Source organism: Eulemur rufifrons, chromosome 19, assembly GCF_041146395.1.
Source record: "Eulemur rufifrons isolate Redbay chromosome 19, OSU_ERuf_1, whole genome shotgun sequence".
NCBI classification, from domain to species: domain Eukaryota; kingdom Metazoa; phylum Chordata; class Mammalia; order Primates; family Lemuridae; genus Eulemur; species Eulemur rufifrons.
The window spans coordinates 96,386,885-96,407,467 of record NC_091001.1 but is presented as its reverse complement, the minus strand read 5'-3'; the positions used below and the strand labels follow the sequence as shown (position 1 = coordinate 96,407,467).

Genomic DNA, 20,583 nt, shown 5'->3' with positions numbered 1-20,583 from the left:
CTTAATCATAACACTTGCAACTCCACCAACAACAGAATCATCTGGGTTAACAACTAATCTGCTTTTTAAAAAGAAATAATATAAATGTAGTTTTTCAGTTTAAAAAGTAGCATCTGACTCATCCATACTTTAGTGAATTGGTTGCTTCAGACTGTTTTCCTCCCAAAACACACCATCAAACAAATGACAATGAAACCACTGGCAAGAGGGGAAAAGGGTATGCAGGCAAACTTTTAAACAAGCATTTGGGGGCAAGTAGTTCCAATTGGGGCCCCTAAATGAGAGGTTCTAGGCCAATCAAGCGGCAGAAGGGCAGAGAAGAAATAAGAAGAGTGATCTAGGAATACCCTGGAAAGGAAGATCATAGAAACAAAAAAGATTCCTTTGAAATTTTGCTTATTTACTAGAACTTACTCTTAACACTTAATCATAAATCTTCACTCTTTTTATCTTCTCATTAGTATCTCTTTCTCCCCCTGCCAATGTCTTTTAAAAAGCATGGCTTGTCCACTAGCAGGAAAAAGCAAAAACAGTTTCAAGTGAAGAAAACAGTATCTAGTGATTCTATATTCTATTTTTAAGTAAATACATAAAACAAGTTTAACTTCATTTAGAGTAGATAAGCACAAACTTTTGGTATAGAAAGACCTTGGAGAACATAATTTTTCACCTGAAGAGAAATACCAAACGTTCATTAAGATCCTTGACCACGCTCCTGAAACCTACTCAAAAGTAAAGCAGCAAAAGCAGCACTTATGTTTTAGAGTCAGACAGATATGGGTTCAAGTTCTATCACTAACTAGCTATGCAATTTCTCACTGTTTCGATGTCTTTATGAGACAAAGACTTCACAGGGTTTATTTAAGATGAAATAGATCATATGCATGAAGTACCAACTCCCATTTTAGTCAAGGCCATTTCTACTACTGCTTCATTAAAGTATCTAGCTTTTCAATCTTATGAGAAATAGATAAGAAGAAGAAAAAGTAGACTTTAAGAGAAACAGTACCACCTACTTATTTATTTACTTACTCCCTCCCTCCCTCCCACCTGGGCTCAAGTGATCCTCCTGCTTCAGCTTCCCGAGTAGCTCGGACTACAGGTGTACACCACCATGGCCAGCTAAATTTTCTATTTTTTTGTAGAGACAGAGTCTCGCTCTTGCTCAGCCTGGCCTCAAGTAATCCTCCTGCCTAGATCTCCCAAAGTGCTAGGAATACAGGCGTGAGCCACCATGCCCAGCTCACTTCTCCATTTTTCTAAGAAAGATCATGCTACCTCTTACAAGAAAGGCAATTACTGCATATAAAAAAAATCTGCTTTTATTTCAGCAGATCAGGACACTAATATTCCTTAACTGGCTGAGCCAAGTTCCTAACACAGGGTATGTACCTCTGAATTAAGGAGGTACAGGCACTGCAAATGAGGGCATATTATTTGGGCTAAAAGGAGTATTAGTGACGAAAACAGAAACTAAAAACAGACTACTTATGAATATAAACTTGAGAGAATAAAATTCAACAGATTTGATTAAGTACATCAAAAGACAGGAATTTGCTGCAATTTTATATCTTTATCCTATTTGGTATTTCTTGTTGATTGACCAATATAGTTTATGTTTCTAAACAGTTAATGCTATTTATTACAATTATTTTCTGCTTTGATCAAGAGCTATCAGTCCTGATACAGCCACTTATGTTGAGATTCACAGTTTTGAAGTAGTTGGTTGATCCATTAATTTTATCAATTCCTGGCATCTTCTAGCTCAGAGAAGTAACTTTGTTATGGTAAATCTTAGGAGATTATTAAATGACTTTGGATGTAAGTTATCTTCCCTCACCTCAAAAACAAAGAATAAAATAGGGAGGCCAGCAAGTAGGATGAGACCACAAGAGGCTTTGTCCTTTTTGGGCCTGAACTATAACCCCTCCACCATCCCTAAGATGCTGAGCAGCCCAATGGCTCAAGCAAAGTGGGGCTGGGAAGTGGGGTGGATGCTGCAAGCACCTGGTCCAGGAAGCCTGTCTATCCCCACAGGCTGAAGACTCCCTCTTCTCCATCCACAGAAGTATCAGGCAGCCCAGCTTGTGAAAACTCTCCACACCCTCAGCCAGAAGCAGCAAAGATCAATTCGGCCTCTGGGTAGCAGTCAAAACAAGCAGACCAAAACACCACTACAAAGGCCCTCAAAATTAAATTGTTACTGGAACCCCAACCCACCAACAGAGCACAGGACCTGCTTGGTAAACCTAAGTAAGCATGGTGACTGCCTACTTCTGTAATAGGCTTAAAGTTAACAGGACCCAACATCTCTTAACATAATAGCCAAAATATCCAGGCAAGATTCAACAGAAAATCACCTGTGATACCAAGAACCAGGAAAATCACAACCTGAATGAGAAAAGACATCAACTTATGCCAACACTAAGACAGATGTTAAAATTTTCAGACAAAGATTCTGAAGCAGCTGTCATAAAAATGCTTCAAAAAGCACTTATAAATTCTCTTGAAACAAATGAAATATAGAAAATATAAGCAAAGAAAATTTATGAAAAGAATCAAACATAAAAATGAAAAATTTATTATTTTAATAAGAAACTTAAAAACTTACCAGATGAGATTGATGGTAAGGTCGAGATGACAAAGGATAGAGTCAGTGAACTTAAGGATGGATCAATAAAATTTACCCAACGTGAACAAAGAGAAAATAACTGAAAAAATAATTAACAGAAACTCAGGGAATTGTTGGATAATAACAAAAGATTCAACATTCGCATCATCAGAGTTCCAGAAGAAAGGCAGAAAGAGAGTAGAGTAGAAAGAGTATTCAAAGAATTAAGAGTTGAAAACTTCTTATTTGGTTAAAGAAATAAACCTACAGATTCAAAAAACTGAGTGAACCTAAATAGGATAAATCTAAATAAGCCCACAGTAGTATATATCATAATTAAACTTCTGAAAACTAGGTCCAAAGAAAAAAATTCCAAAAGCAGTCAGAGACAAACATATTACCTATAGGAAAATACTAATTCAAATGACAACAGATTTTTCATCTAAAACCACGGAGGCCTGAGGAAGTGGCATAGTATTTTACAGGTGCTGAATAAAAAGAGAACTGTCAATTGTGAAATGTGACCTACTCTTAAAGAATGACTAAAGGAAGTTCTTCAATAGAAAGAAAATGAAGGAAATGATAAGGAATCTTCAAACATCAGGAAAGAAGAAAGAGTAGGAATAGGTACATACAATAGACTATCCTCATGAATTTTATAAATCATATGTGAGGATTGGAAGAAAAATGATAATATTATCTGATACTCAAAAATCTAAATAGAAGCAAGGTTTCCACGCTTCACTTAAAGTGGTAAAATCGTGACACCAGAAGACTGTGATAAACCACATTTGTATATTATAATATGAAAAGACATACAAAGACATATACTACTATAAATAAATCAAGATGGAATCCTAAAATATGACCCCTGGGGACGGCAAGAAAAGAGAAACAGAGGAACAAGAATTAGAGGAAACAAATTGAAAACAAACAAAATAGCAAACTTAAACTCACCTACCAAATTACCTTAAACGTAAATGGGGTAAATACACAAATTAAAAGGCAAGGATTGGCAGAGTGGGTTAAAAAAAAAAAAACAAAAACCCTAAACTACATGCAGTTTACAAGAAATTCCTTTCAATTTCAAAGAAACTAGATCACTCATATATTGCTCGTGGGAATGTAAAATGATACACTCTACAAAATAGTTTGGTAGTTTCTTTAAAATTAAACATGTACTTACCACACAATCCAGGAATAGCACTTTCTGCACATTTAATCCAGAGAATGGAAAATGTATGCCCATAAAAGAACATGTACACAAATGTTCATGAAGCTTTATTTATAACAGCCAAAAACTGCAAACAATCCAGATATCCTTCAATGAGTGAATGGTTAAAGACAACTGTGGTATGCCCATGTCATAGAATACTGCTCAGCAATAAAAAGGAACAAACTGACACAACAACTTGGAGGAATATCCAGAGTCTTACACTGAGTGGAAAAAAAGCCAATCCCAAATGGTTGCATACTGTATGATTCCATTAATATAAATTCTTGAAATGACAAAATTATAGAAATATAGGACAGATTAGTATTGGGGGAGCAAGAGGAGGTACCAGGGAAGTAGGTGTGGCTATAAAAGGGGAACACAAGGGATAATCCTGTTGAAACTGTTCTGTATCTTGATTGTGGTGGTGGACACATGAATCTACATATGATAAAACTGTATAGAACCACATACACACACACACACAACTGGGTACCAGTAAAACTGGGTGGACTGTATCAAAAGTAATATTCTGATTGCAATACTGTTCTATAGTTTTGTAAAATGTTACTATTAGGAATATCTGCATAAAGGGTTATTTCTTACAAGTGCTTATGACTTATGCTTTTCTGTTGTACTCTAATTTTTTACAATGAGCAATGTAGCGGGTATCTGTTGTTTCTGCCTGGCCAATATCCATTACCTCTTCCTCTGGAAAGAATGCTCAATTTTACTTTGGGGAACTATGTCCTACACCATACTGGAAACAGTCTTGGTAATACTGTCCATCAAGATGTCTCACCATTCCTAGGCACTGTGCCAACTAGGTTCACTCTTCCCTAAATTTTAACCTTGAGCAGAGTTGACAAAGATTAATTCATCCCAACTAGAGTGCTTTGATGAGACTGTGTATCAGTTCTAGCTTCCTGATCTCTGCAGCTGCCTGCCTTCTCTTAATTTCAGAGCCTATTTCTTTCCTTTGAGCCTATGAGATACCCCCACATTCTTCAAAGAAATCTCATTTTGCTTAAGTTATTTACATTTGGTTCCCATTATCTGCACCTCAAGAACCCAATCAAACATATGCACCCTTCAAACAAATCTAACACAGAAAATGTACCGAGCTTTAAATTTTTAATTATAATTTTCACTCTCTAAGACCTTAGTTAAGCTTTTATCCATAAACTGTTGCTCAAAAATGAATAGATTCTTACAAACGAACTTAATGGAGTGTACAAATTTAACTAGAGTTAAAAGATTAAGCTCTAATTATAAGCCAAGCATGCTATGTCCAAGTGACATGAAAATACATGGATCTGGCTCCTGCTCTCAAGTCTCACAGGCAAGTCAGAGAACTGTAATAAATAACTATAATATAACATGGGAACTGCTGACACAAGTGTATCTAAAATGCTACGCCAACATACAAAAAGCCAATTCAGTAAAGAATAAACTATGAATTTTAACCCATTCTGGCTGGGTTTTAAATAAGTATCATTCTCATAGAAGATTTACCAATATTTTCTCTAAGTCAGAGCATAAACATACATTTTCAATCCTATATTATAAAGTAAATATTAACATACACATTTCCAATCTCTTATTTTCATTATTAATCTGCAGAATATTAAGTATCCCAATGCTAGTATAAGTCATATGATGAATTTGATAAACCTTAATGTAGACTGGGTTTCTAAAATTAAGATCAAACAATGATTACAAACTGTACGAACATAAAAAGCACACTTAATGAATAACCATTCATATAATAGTATCACCATTATTTAGTTTCTGGACTAATTATCTAGTCTTATAAAGTAAAAACCATGCATCCAAAGGTAAGCTTAATAAAATTTGTAAAAGAGTGCTTTATAATTGCATAATACTTCTTTAGAATAAAGTAGTACTTCTTACCTTCTGGAGTTGGAATGCACCCCAAGAAAAAGAAAGGAGAAAAAAAAAAAGCTTTTAATTTTTCTTTACAAAGCAACAATAAAGCCAAAAAATAAACTGACCCTTCCCCTCCCAGCAATATCCACAATTCCTCAAATTAGTAACCCCCTTTTGCTATATAAAACATTAATTTCTTCTTTGAAATTGATGTTAGCCCCAAATAGCATATCAAAATATGTCTAAAATGCACAATTAAATTCAGCTAAGTAGTCTAAACCACTTCAGAAAACAGCTGCAGTACCTTAACCATGTGATAGAGTAAAATCATTAGGGCAGTACAGAGTTAAAAGTGGATACAATGAGTATTTCCCATTCTTTAATAACCTTCCCATGCATTTCAATTTCAAAGAGCCATCATAAAGCCATCAGCTATGGACCCTAAGGTTTATTAGCATCCCTTTGATCCATAATGGAACTCACTATGAATCTGAATAAAAATGGGTAAAAATACTCTTTTCTGCATTTTGTTTCTGTTTTTTCATTATTAATTTTTTTCTGACATCCCTACCAGGTCTACGGGCTTGAAAGCATACTGCAACTAATAGATAAAGTCGACGCAGGCTTAACCACAAAGGTAACAGCTATCCTTATTTAAGGTATCAATTTAATAAATAATTTTCTTCACTCCAAAACTGAGCTCTTACTGATGAAATCACTTCAAGGCAATTCACAGCTTGGTAAATAACCAAATTATATACGCTGCAAGAGTAATGATTTCTGCTGAAAAGTAGTAGACGATGTTGATTTTATTTCCTTTGCTATATATAATACTTTTATACAAGTAGAGGTAGGGGAAAATTAGTTGCTCTGATTAGTTTTTGGTATGAGGTAAGCTAAAACATAAAACCTTAAGTACCATGTAAGAGAAATTATTTTCATAATAAAAATATTAGTACTTATCAGATGTTGACTGGGACTCCCCCAAACAAGAGGTAAAATTACAATCTGGAAAATGTTTATCGAGCATGATCTTTCCTAGATGGTTCCCAGAGTTCTTCACAAATACCAACCCTAAAGGAGCTTGCTACTTTGCTTGGGAGAGAAGACTGAAATGAAAGAAAAATTCCTTGCTAGATAACTATGTTGAGCTCTGTAAAACAGTAAATAAAAGACCTACTTAAACGTTCACTTTTTTTAAAAGTGTGCTGACCCTTTCAGAAACCACGTTATTATAATGGTTGAGGTTTTTATTTCAAATTCTTCCAGAAAGCAATCTGTAGACAACAACCAACCTAATGTTGCTAAATGTCAGCATAAGTTTATTTGAGAAATAATAGTGCAAATACACTAACCATAAGGGTATGGAGAACTACAGATGTAAAAGTAGAATGATATACTGAAGAAAACAAAAACCAAGGTTTCTACTTTCACTGAGCTGGTTGTATGACCCTGGCCAAGTCTCAATCTCCATGGGCCTTACTCCTTTAATAATAAAATGAGATGTAACTATAATATCTTTTCCAGCTGTAACCCTATGATTGAAATAATGTGATTAATATGGAAAAGAAGTGGAAGAGGGAGAAGAGAGAGGAATGCAACGAAGACTATTCATTTTGGAGGACTATTAATCAGAGGCATCATGTTATAATACAAGTAGATAAGGTTCATTGGCAAGGAATAGATGTCCAAGTCATCTGCTTGTCCCAAAATTTGCCAGTACTACTATATAGCTAGCATTCAGCCTTCCTTTCCATGTCTTTTTCCATAAAGAACCAATGCTTTTAAACACTCTTTGACTTCTTTCGGAGGTGACAAGTAATGACCTAATTTAGAAGCTAGGCAGTTGACCACATTAATTCATTCACTACGTAACTTACCCATACTACTCCTACAATGTGAAGATTCAAATTCATATCTCACTAAAATTACTAATTTTATACCATGAACCCTTGGGATCACTAATGAATGGTCTAATTCACAAAATGCTCAATTCATGTTGATAAATTCATGAACAAAGATCCTAATTTCTTTTTCCTTTTCTACTCATGAATGGAAAGACAAGAAAAACTAGTCAGAGAACAGGGTCTCTTGAACTGAATCCTATTTTTTTCTTCTTTCCTATAAACTCTTTCTCTATTAGCTGACATAAGAGTTAAGATAATATAACTAATAAGATGAGCAAACCAGGTTGAGAAAACTCCAAAGGGAGAAAAAAGCACTAAAGGCAATCGGTACTTTAGAAGAAAGACTGGATCCTTCTACACTTAATGTTGTTAAAGCACATCTGTAAACATGAATGGCAGCCACAGCTGATGAAGGGGAAAAGCCTGTTGTACATCCAGCCTAAGAATAGAAGTAGTAATGAGTGATAACGGCAAAGGATTAGCAGGAATGGTTTCACAGAATACATAAGCACTTGTTTTATATGCTTTTGGTGTGTGTGTTCAGCCAATAGTGTACATGCTTAACGTGTAGGTTTAGTTGCTCTATTTTTGATAATGAGCTAGAATATCCACATTCCACACAAACAGTCTTATCTGTTCTTATATGTTAGATACATACTGGAATATTCAAGTGATAAAATGTCTGCAGTTTACTTCAAAATAGCCTGGGTGGGAGGACTATTTATAATTTAAGATGGAGGATACATACTTATGTTTTAGTTTGGAACTTTCCAAAAGTAAAAATTTATATATTAAAAAAGTGTCTTCAGAACCTAACTTATAAACCTAAACTTGTAACAAATATACAAGTATATCATCACAAAAGGAAAAGGATGTATTTCTGGAGTCTATAACATATCAGGAAATGTTTACTCATCAATGTCCAAAACAGGTATTAGACACTAACTTTTGAAAACAGATAACCTGCTCTACAGCCCCATATCTGTGCTACCTTTTGTACTCTCTCTTGACAAACCCACTTTCCCATACTTACCCCTCATGAAGTACAAAACCTTTTGGGAGTGAGGGTCTATATAATATGCCCTCAATTAATCTAAGGATTCATTAACCAGGACCTTCACTTTACCAGTTTATCCCTCAGTTCTTCGCTACACTAAATAGCAGCTATTCTGTCAAGAGGCCTAGAAATCATTTTTTATTTCCTCCTTTTATTTCACCTCCCACATCCAATCCATCAGTAATTCCTGCCCATTCTACCTAAAACATATCTCAAATCTATCTATTCTCTCCAGCTCCATTTACCTTCACCTTAATCCAAACTACCACATCCTGCCTAATCTACTGCAATAGCCTAATCTCCTTAATTCCCTCAACTCATCACTGATGCAGTCTATTCTTTATAAAGTAACCCATAATGCTTTAACTAAAATATAAACCAGACTACATATCATCTTGTTATTGTCATATGCAAATGTCTAAGATAGGTGTATTATTTCCCCACAAGGACTGACTATACATGTTTGGACAGAGCAATGCTTAAACATTTAACCATGCCAATGGTTTCACACTGGTCTGTTGTGTTCTGTTCACATCTACTAACTTACTTGATGAAAGAACCAAGCTCCAATTATGGAACTAGTCAATGCCGAGGTTCCAAACACCTCATCATAAAATGACTGTGTTACATGGCCTATTCCAGATTATTTGTGATAACCTCCTCATTGCACTTTTAAAATGACTAGAAAACAAATGCTACACCAAAATCTAGAATTCTATTCTTTGCCAAATAAAAACAAAATGATTCTGACTTGAAGTTGTGGCTTTATAGAGGATGAATCCATGAATTTAAAGCTTAACCCAATTTCATGATTTCAAACTGACTTCAAATTTGGTACCTGTGAAGACAGAGCAAGCCAATGACTGTCTCACTTTCTCATTAAAACTAAAACCTCTGAACAAAAACACAAAAAGCGACTCCACACACACACACACACACACACACACACAAAACCTATGTACAATGTTTGTAGTGGCATTATTCATGATAGCCAAAAAATGTTAACAACCCAAATTCCCATCGATGGATGATGGATAAACAAACTGTAGCACATGCACACAATGAAGGTAACATGAGCTAACCTTCAACTCATTACACTAAGTGAAAGAAGCCAGTTACAAAAAACCACATATTACATAATTCCATTCACATAAAATGTCTAAAATAGGCAAATTCATGGAAACAGAAAGATTCGTAGGGCTGGGGACAATGAATGGGGAGAGTGAGAGTGATAGGTAGTAAATACGGAGTTTCTTTCTGCAGTGATAAAAATGTTGTGGGTCAATATGCTAAAATCTACTGAACTGTACACTTAAAAATGGTGACTTTCATGATATGGGAATTATACCTTAATTCTTAAAAAGCAACTACCTAAAACACTAAAAATTAAAAAAAAAATTGGAATACTGGGAAGTCAGAACCTGATTCATATGGGGTTATGTAGTAAAGAATTTGCCTTTACCCAAAGAAATGTCTGGCCTTTGTCCTTGGCTTCTAGGAGGTAATCACCAGTCCCTAGAGAGCCTTAGGCTGGCCAGATGATAACAATGTGATTTAGAGTGGGGGCTTTGAGACACCCAACAATGAGATTTAGGGTGGAGATTTAGGGTCAGTCAGCATCAGTTGATCTCTGGAGGAGCTGGAGACTGGAAATTGAGATCAGCCACATGGGCAATCAAACATGCCTACAAGATGGGGCTCCAATAAAAACTGGGCACGTAAGCTTGAGAGAGCTTTGCTAGTTGGCAATACTCCATGCATAGTCACACAGTGATGCCTGTAAAATAACACTTTCCTGAGTCCATGGGCACAAAAAGACTCAAAGCTCTGTGTTTGACTTTGCCCTATGTCTCTCTCCTTGGCTGATCATAATCTATAACATTTCCCTGTATCTTTCTCATAACCATGAGCATAATGACTTTCAGTGAGTTATGCAAGTCCTTCTAAGCAAATTATAGAACCTTGAGAGTACTCTTGGGGACCCGTGAAATATGCAGTTGGTCTAATAAGTGAAGGCAGTCATATGGACTGTTCCCTCTAATTTCAGTTATCTGAACTCTCACAGAATGAATTTCCAAGGTTTTTGTCTCACCATTTTGGCTAAAGGACAGGTCCTAATTGGGGAGGTGCACAATTGCAGGTCACAGGTAAAACTCTGAGAGAAGTTCTGTCTTTCTGCCCAGAAAACAGGGAAATAGGGCCCTGTAGGCAGGCAAAAGCATGGTACAGGGAGTTTCAGAGAGAAGAGAACTGAAGAGAACTCTCTTCTATCCATCCATAAAGGCCTGGGCTCATTCCTGAGCTCTGCATAATTGGGGCATTCCCAACCAACATAGCAAAGGCTTTGAAAATTAAACCACTGCTCAAATCTCAGACTAATCCAGAGTGGCAAATGTATGGGACACACCCAAAACAGCAGAGTACAGGCTTTGAAAACTGAACTGATAACTGAACCAACCCTGTAGAAGGTCAGAGAGAACATGTAGTCTGCAACCAGATATGTTGACTGCCTACTGTAAAAAAAAAGAAAGAAACCAACATTCTCCAGAGCTTTTTAGCAAAAAAACAGAAAATAAAAAAACATAATATTCATAATGTCCAAAATATAATCTTAAATTTCTCAACATATAAAGATCCAGCGAAATACGAGGAATGCTCAAGGGAAAAGACAACCAACACTTGCCAATCCTGAGATTACCCAGACATTGGAATCATCAGACAAAAACTGAAAGCACTCCATGAGGTAAAGATAAATGCAACTAAAATTAATGGAAAGACAGTGGTTTTCAGCAAAATAGAAACTTTAAAAAAGAAAAGAAGAATTTTAGAATTAAAAGATACAACATCAGAAATAAAAATCTCACTGGATGGGCTCAACAGCTGAATGAAGATAACAGAGAAGAATCCGGAAATGTGAGGATAGAGCAATAAAAATTATCTAATCTGAAATCCAGAAAGAATAAGATTCAGAAACTCAGAGAATCGTAGTAAAATACTAAGAGGTAATCATGTCACTGGACTGCCAGAAGAAGAGAAAGAATGTGGAATAAAAAAAAATCTGAAGAAAGAATGGCTGAAAACTTGCTAAATTTACCAAAAGATTTAAGAAGCTCACTAAACACTAAACAGATCAGACACAAAGAAATCCACACCTCGCCACATTAAAATCAAACTGCTAAAAACTAAACATAAAGAAATTATCTTGAAAGCAACCAGAGAAAACAATTACATAACTTATAGGAGAACAACGATTCAAATGACCATGGATTTCTCATCATGGAGGCCAGAAGGCAGTGAACCAGTATTTTTAAAGCACTAAAAGAACTATTAACACAGAGTTCTATCTCCAGCAAAAATATCCTCCAAAATGAAGACAAAACAAACAAAGACATTCTCAGATATCTTTTCTTAGGATTTTCTTAGAAAACTAAGAAAATTTACCAAAAAAAATACTGCTCTAAGAGAAATATTAAAAGGAAGTTCATTAGACTTGAAAGGAAATGATACTAGACAGAAATTTAGAACAAATTTGGAAGAGCAAAAGAAATGGTAACTACCTGGGTAAATGCAGTCTTTGAACTATTACCATGGAAAACAAAATTGGTAACAGTGTCTGGTGGGGTTTTCCATGTGTAAGATGTAACACATACACCAGCTAAAACATAAAGAAGATGGGCAGGCTGGTTGAGGTGGCTCCCGTCTGTAATCCTAGCACTTTGGCAGGCCAAGGTGGGAGGATTGCTTGAGCCCAGGAGTTGGAGACCAGCTTGAGCAAGAGCGGGACCTCATCTCTACAAAAAATAGATAAATGAGCCAGGCGTGGTGGCATGCGCCTGTAGTCCCAGCTACCTGGGAGGAGAATCTCTTGAGCCCAGAAGTTGTAGGTTGCAGTGATCTATAATGGTGCCGCTGCACTCTAGCTTGGCGACAGAGTGAGACCCTGTCTCAAAAAAAGAAAGAACAAGAAAAAAAAAGGAGGATGGGTAAGGGGACCTAAATGGTGTAAAGCTGCTACATTTTATCTAAGGTGGTAAAACATTAACTCTAAGAAGCTTGTGAAAAGGTATGGGTTGTATATTATAATCTCTAGAGCAACTATTGAAACAAACAGATGTAGTCAAAGAGCCAATAAGAAAAGAAAATGGAATACTATAAAACACTGGAATAATTCAAAAGAAGGTAGTACAGAGGGGATAGCACAACAAAAATATGGAGGAAAAACAGAAAATAATACAATGGGAGAACAGATCTAATCATGTCAGAAACCAGATTGGATTTTTAAAAAACTAAATGCTACCTACAAAAAAAATCCACCTTAAATATATAAAGACATTGAGATTTTAAAAGAAAGGGAAAAATATATACTATACAAACACTAATCAAAAGGGGCTCTGTTAATATCAAAATAGACTTCAAAACAAAGAATGTTACCAGGGATACAGAGGGTCATTACACAATGATAACATGGTTGCATATGCACCTAACAATAAACATTCAAAATACATAAAGCAAAAACTGAAAGAATTGAAAGAAAAATACATAAATACACAGTTATTCTTGGAGACGTCAATACTCTTCTCTCAATAATCAATAGAATAAGTAGACCAGAAAATCAGTAAGAATACAGAAGACCTGCCAGGTGCGGTGGCTCACGCCTGTAATCTCCACACTCTGGGAGGCCAAGGTGGGAGGACTGCTTGAGGCCAGGAGTTCAAGACTAGCCTGGGCAACGTAGGGAGACCTCATGTGTACAAAAAAATAGAAAAATTAGCCAAGTGTCATCATGCGCCTGTAGTCCCAACTACTCAGGAGGCTGAGGCAGGAGGATTGCTTAGTCCAAGAGTTTGAGGTTGCAGTGACCTACGATTATACCACTGCACTCTACTCAGGGCAACAGAGTGAGACGCTGTCTCAAAAAATAAATTAAATTAAATTTTTTAAAAAAAATTTAAAAATAAAAACATTTACACTCAATTTTTAAGGGACATATTATAAAAAGTGAGATACGCTAATTTATGTTTCACTTTTTCATATCAACAGAGCAAATCTAATTTATTTCCAACCTACTAAATTTTGGCCACAAATCAAAACAAAAAAAATTTTGAACTGTTTTAGAAAAGAAGAGCCAATAAATAAACTCCATTAGAATTTCATGTTAAAGATAACTGTACAGAAGTTTTTTAAAAAATAAATAAAATGTTAAAAATTCGAAAAAGAAGAATTTCATGTTAAAGAAAAGAAAATTATTTTCTACAATATTTTGTTTTTAAAAAATATAAGATAAAATGAGAATTGAAATCTAGGTCAAGTGATGGGTATTTATCAAAAAATATATTGTTGTCCATTTACAAATATTGTTTGAAAGCATTGCAAATTTTTCCTACTTGAATGAACATTTCTCTAATGTAGACTCCCAAATTTCTTTGTAATATACAAAACATACTTAACATAATTTTAACATTTCTTGATGACAGAGTGTCTTGATTATGAACAATGGTTATTATGTGCTACTGTAATATAGTAAGGCTCTTGGAAATTAAAGTGTGTAATCTTTGATCCTGTATTAATGGACCCCAGCCTATTATATTTGAACATGATAAGACTTTCTATGTCTTTTCCATTTCATCCTTTTTGGCTAAAGTTATTTCTTCCTAGACTATCTGTCTACCTCAAGCATTCTCCCCACACTAAAGTAATTATCTGCTATTGACCAAGCTTATTAAATCAAAAGCCTAAAGTGATAGATGAAGGCTTGAAGATGGCTCCAGGCCTTCCGAAGAATTAAAGTGCATGGGCATGGTGATAGCTACCCTCTTTCTCACTAAGAATTTTTTAACTTACTTCTGGTCTTAAAACTATGCAATGACATAAAAACTGCAAAGATCTGACAGCTGAATAAATCAGAAATTATCAAAGTACTTATTACTAAATAATCAATCTTCAGGACTAAAATATACTATTGTATACTACCAAATACTCTGATCAAGTATTATAATTATTACTAATAATATTTAAACAACTTACCTGATTTCTTTTAGTCCTTCTCTCTGGATAACTTGAAGAATTTCTTTATGACTCATGGGTGTATTGGGGTATTTTTCTAAGACCTGAGAAACAAGTATACAATAATAAATAATTTCATCTTATTTTAAGTTCTTAATATATATAGATGTAATTATATTTCTTATTATAATTCTGTCTTAATAATTATATCCACAACATACATATCCAGAGTCTTTTCATCCCTTATATTGTGGGATACCAAGTAGAAAATTAACTGAATATAAACTGGATCCTAGTTGAGCACAGTGGTGTGTACCTATAATTCCAGACTAGGCAACATAGTGAGACCCTGTCTCTTAAAAACAAATAAAATAAATTAAAAATCAGATCTTCTTTCTCTCAGTTACAAACAATAAGTCAAATGCTGAAGCAGAAACTGATCAAAAAAGCTAAGATTAATAGCTCAATTACTCACTATTAGCGAATATGCAATTGTTTACTTTCTGCCTCCATCCCCATATCCCATCCCTACCTCTGGCCTATTGTAATCACCTTAAGATTATGTATTTTTACATCTGCGGCAAAGCCTAGTAACACATGGGTACACAATAAATTCTTAACCAAAACAAATAAACAATACATGTTTATCTGTGTTATGGTTCTGATAAAGACAGAGTAAGAAAAGTCCATCCTGTCTTTCCCATTAAATGCAACTAAAACCCTGGACAGAATGCATGGAACAGCAACATAAGGACTCTGAAAATGAGAGCAGGTCACTTGAGGGGGAAACCACAACAAGCAGTACCACTAGCCCAGTAATTAAGTTTCCTGCTTTTGTTTCCTCTGGTACCTCCCAGTCTGGACTCAAAGGCAGCCCCAAACCCAGAACTGCACACTAAGTGCAGATAGAAAGTGTTCCAAGAGAATAGTCTTTTCTTTTTTTGGTCTGAGGCACAGTAAAAGGGGCCCTTGCTATGTGTTAGATAGTGGGAGGAGAAATCCTCCGGGTTTTGGTTTGTTTGGCTTTTGGGTCCCCCCCCCCCTTTCTTTCTCTCTGCCCTTGCCCCAGGCAATCCCATGGCAGTATTTGTGGTGATACCAGCAGTTACTAGGCAGGGACCTAAAACTCCAAGAAAAGAGGACCTGCTGGTCCCACAAATGTGAGGGAAATCCCCATGATTTATATTCTTTCTCTACTATCCCCCTGCTTGGCAATGAAGACAGATGAAGCAGCATAAACTTTGTGGCAAAACAGAGAAATGAAAACCTCAGTTTTCTAGCCAGAGGACAAGGAAGAAAAGTCTCTAGGAGCCAAAAAGCATCAGTGAACTTGCAAAGAGAAAAGAGATTAAGAAAGTGATACCATGAAGTTCTATAAATATTCCCAGGGTCACTCTGGTGGCTATACATATATAGATTGACCTTAAGCAACATGCCATCAGGTAGACCAATACCCAGTTCCCAAACACTAAGTGGTGCGCATACAAGACAGATCCAAGTAACTCTACAAATGTTTTGAAACCTAGACATTAGAGTTTTAGTGCACAGAAGGTACATAGACATTTGTAACATGAACCTAACAAGGTCAAATGCTGGCTTAAAAAAAAAAAAATCCCTCTCCCTTCCCCCCAAATCAGTATTTTCCATAGGACTTAAACAAGACAGAGTACCATAACACAGCATCAAAATGTCTAATATACAATCCAAACTCACTTGACATATGAAGAACCGTGAAAATTTCAGTAACTCAACATAGAAAAGACAAGCTACACACAACAAATTCAAGATGACAGGGATATTGGAATTACCAGACAAAAGCAGCTATTATAACTGTGCAGGAAGAACTCTGGGTAAATATTCTTGAAACAAATAGATAACAGTGTCTCAGCAGATACATATGTGTATATTTATTTTGTGTGTTTTATTTTGTTTCATATATTTACATATATTTAAAATTTACTTCTAATTTTAGAACTAAAAAATACAATAGTCAAAATTAAAAACTGAAATTTCCTAGAAAGGCTCAATAGGAGAATCTCTGGAGATAACAGAAGGAAAAGTGAGTGAATTTGAAGATAGAGCAATAGAAACTATCCAAGCTAATTACTACAGAGGGAAAAAATAGAAAAAAATAAATGAACAGAGCCAATGGAACAATATCATAAGCTTTAACATTCATATCATGAGAGTCACAAAAAGAGAGGAGAAAGAGAGCAGAAAACCCAAACTGGTGAAAAATAAACACTTACAATTTCAAGAAGATCAATGACTCTCACACAAGATTGAATAGAAATCTGCACCCAGATATATCACAATCAAACTACTGAAAACTAAAGACAACAAAAAAATCTTGAAAGCAGCCAGGGAAAAATGACGCATTCCAATTAGGAGAACAATTCAAATGGCCATGGATTTCTCATCAGAAGCCATGGAGGGCAAAAGCAATGGAATAACATTTTGAAGCGAAGAAAGACAAGAACTGTCAATCCAAAATTCCATATTTAGCAAAAATATCCTTCAGGAATGAAGGAGAAATCAGGACATTCTCAAATGAATGAAATTACTACCAAAAGATTTACTTTAAATAACATCTTTTAAATCAATTCTAGTTTCCTCTTTTGTTTTTGATCTAAATTTTAGGCAGAAACTCTCTTATCCCTAAATCAACTTCCATTCTTACCATTTAAAAAATAAAGGCCTTCGGCTGTTAAAAGATGCCAGTGAAAGCTAAAATTGAAATAATTCTCAAGAATCTACACTAGTGTATTAGCATAGTGACCAATAACAACAGATAAAGTACTGGTGTAATAGAAATCATTAATGTCAGATATCCTACATCAGCCATGTATACACCACAATGTGATATGACCAGCTACCATTTATGAAGAAGATACAAGCACGGGCTTTCTTTATATCCTCTCATTTAAATGTTTCAGCAACCTTAAAAAGAAAATCATTATTATCCTCATTTAAAAAGTAGGATAACTAAAGCTCAGTAATATTTTCAGACATAGTACAGTAAGATAAGTGGTAGCCAGAATCCAAATCCAGGTCTGCACCTCTATAACACACCGTGTCCTGTGTTCGCATTTATTTTCTCATTTGCTCAATCACAAAATCCAACAAACATATTTGTTTATCACCTTCTTTGATCTCTGTTAGGTCTGACAATATTAACAGACTTTCCCTCCTTAGACATCACCCTCTCAGATTTTCTTTTTCCAAAATGTTTCTTCTTAGTCTTCTTTGTGGATGTTTTCCCCCTCCCCCCTTTTTTTGAGATGGGGTTTTTCTCTGTCACCTGGGCTAGAATACAGCGGAACGATGATAGCTCACAACAGCCTCCAACTCCTGGGTTCAAGCAATACTCCTGCAAGCAATACTCCTGCCTCAGCCTCCCAAATAGCTGGGACACAGATGCAAGCTACCATGCTGTGGGTATCTTTTTCTAAGCCCAGCCCTCAAATATTTTATAAGCATCCATTTACTCCTTTTACTTTTCACTCCACCAACTCTCCCTGAATAACATCCACTCCCAAGTCTTCACCAATCACCCACATCTTGATGAATGAAGCAGCAGTCTATATAACTGCCTATTAAAAATCAATACTTAGATGTCCCGTAAGCATTTGAAATTTCACATGTCCAAAACTAAACTTACTATCTTCAATCAAATTAAAGCCCATACAGAAAACTGGGCCTTGAAGAAAAATAGACCATGGACATAGACAAACAGTTCATAAAAGGGTTAATACAAATGGATAATTATTTAATAACTATATGAAAAAGCATTTATATATTGAAATATTTACAGACGAAATGATATCTGGGATTAACTTCAAAAGTATACAAGAGGATGGGGGTTTAAATATAGCAAGGTTAGCCATTAATTGATAATTACAGAAGCAAAATGATGGACACAAAAATATAGAAGCTAAATCATGGGTATTTATTACATTGTCTGCTATTGTGTACATATTCAACATCCCATAATAAAAATTTATGAAGAAAATGAAATAGAATATTTGACTTTACTAGAAATCAAATATAAAAATAACATTTCAATGTGCTTTTTTTTCGTGCTAACTTGGATAGCAAAACATAGCAATAAATAAGCACCATGAAATGGGTATGTATGCATAATTCGGTATTTCAACTATTGAGAATGTAAGAAAATATTCATTACATTACTAAATAAATAAAAAAATTTAAAGGGCATAAGTCCAATAATAGGGTATTAAGAAAACTGGTAAATCTAAACGACTGGGCTGGACACGGTGGCTCACACCTGTAATCCATCTGTAATCCTAGCACTTTGGGAGGCCAAGGCAGGAGGATCGCTGGAGCCCAGGAGTTTGAGGTTGCAGTGAGCTATAATGATGCCACTATACTCTAACCAGGGCAACAGAGCGAGACTCTGTCTCAAAAAGAAAGAAAAGAAAGAACTGAAAGAAAGGAAAAAATGAAGACCTTAAAATTATTTTTTGCCTCTTTAGTGAGGATTTCACTGATTTCCTAGGTGTTCTGTTCTTTAAGGAAAAGGAGGAAACCAGTTAGTTAAAACTGCTTAAGGACAGTTTATTTTTCTTTTAAAAATGCTTATCACAGGCTGGGCGCGGTGGCTCATGTCTGTAATCCTAGCACTCTGGGAGGCCAAGGCGGGAGGATCGCTTGAGGTCAGGAGTTTGAGACCAACCTGACCAACAGCGAGACCCCCATCTCTACTAAAAAAAAAAAAAAAAAAGAATTTAGCTAGACAACTAAAAATATGTACAGAAAAAAATTAACCGGGCATGGTGGTGCATGCCTGTAGTCCCAGCTACTTGGGGAGGCTGAGGCAGGAGGATTGCTTGAGCCCAGGAGTTTGAGGTTGCTGTTAGCTAGGCTGACGCCATGGCACTCTAGCCCAGGCAACAGAGCAAGACCCTGTCTCAAAAAAAAAAAAAAAATTTATCACAGAACTAGTTTTAGTTTAGAAAAGTATTATGCCAAATTTTCTCAGAATATGTAAAGCTATAAGTAGTTGGAGGAGAGAAAGGAAAATGTTTTTCAATTAAAGACTTTAGTACTATATTTTTACAACTTTTTATTATGAAAATTTAAAAATATTTACAAAAGTAGAGAGTACACTAAGAAGAACCACCATGTACCCATCACCCACCTTCAACAAATTATCAACACAAGGCCTATCTTGTTTCATCTATACCTCCAGCAACTCCCACTCCACAAACTGGGTATTCTGAAGCAAATCTCAGATATTTCATCACCTAATGCTTTAGAGTATATTGCTCTAAAAAGGCCAAGGACTTCTAAAAATTTTTTACACCTCAGAAAATGAGTATAATTCCTTAATATCAACTTATTTGTCAATATTCCAAATTTTCATTGGGAAAAAAAATCTTCTTTTAACAGTTGGTTTGTTCAAACTGGTAGACCCACAATATTGCCATTGGGTTAACACATGTCTCTTTTAAGCTATGGCTTTCTCCCACCCTTTTTTCTTCCAATTTATTTACTGAGGAAAACAAGTGGATTGTACTACAGTTTCCCACATTCTGTGTTTTGCTAATTGTATGGTCCTTGTCCCTTGTATTTCTTGAAAGTTAGAATGGGCACCTAGAAGCTTGCTCAGATTCAGACTTTGTTTTAGCAAAAAAACTTCATAGGCAGTATTGTATACTTCCTATCACACCACATAACAACACCCAAAATATCTGTGGGTCTCTCTTTTGAGATGCCAAGGTGAATCAGTGGGACAGATGTGGTCCACCGGACCCATTTATCAGAGTTTCCCATCAGCATTCCAACCTGATTGTCTTAGCAGCCACTGATGATCACTACCTCCACCCATTATTTTATTTGGGGGCTGAAAAGTGCTGACAGTCTATCATTCCTTTTTCAT

The 20,583-nt window shown here is 35.5% G+C and overlaps 1 protein-coding gene across 1 annotated transcript in view; it reads right to left on the bottom strand.

Annotated features, from left to right (window-relative positions):
* The window catches only part of ASXL2 (ASXL transcriptional regulator 2), a 121,291-nt gene that overhangs the window by 66,427 nt on the left and 34,281 nt on the right, over positions 1-20,583 (bottom strand). Inside the window, exons 2-3 of the mRNA XM_069494516.1 lie at positions 14,703-14,785; positions 9,336-9,338 (exon numbers count right to left, since the gene is read on the bottom strand). Coding sequence (XP_069350617.1) covers positions 9,336-9,338; positions 14,703-14,785 — 86 coding nt within the window. The remainder of the gene's footprint in view (positions 1-9,335; positions 9,339-14,702; positions 14,786-20,583) is intronic.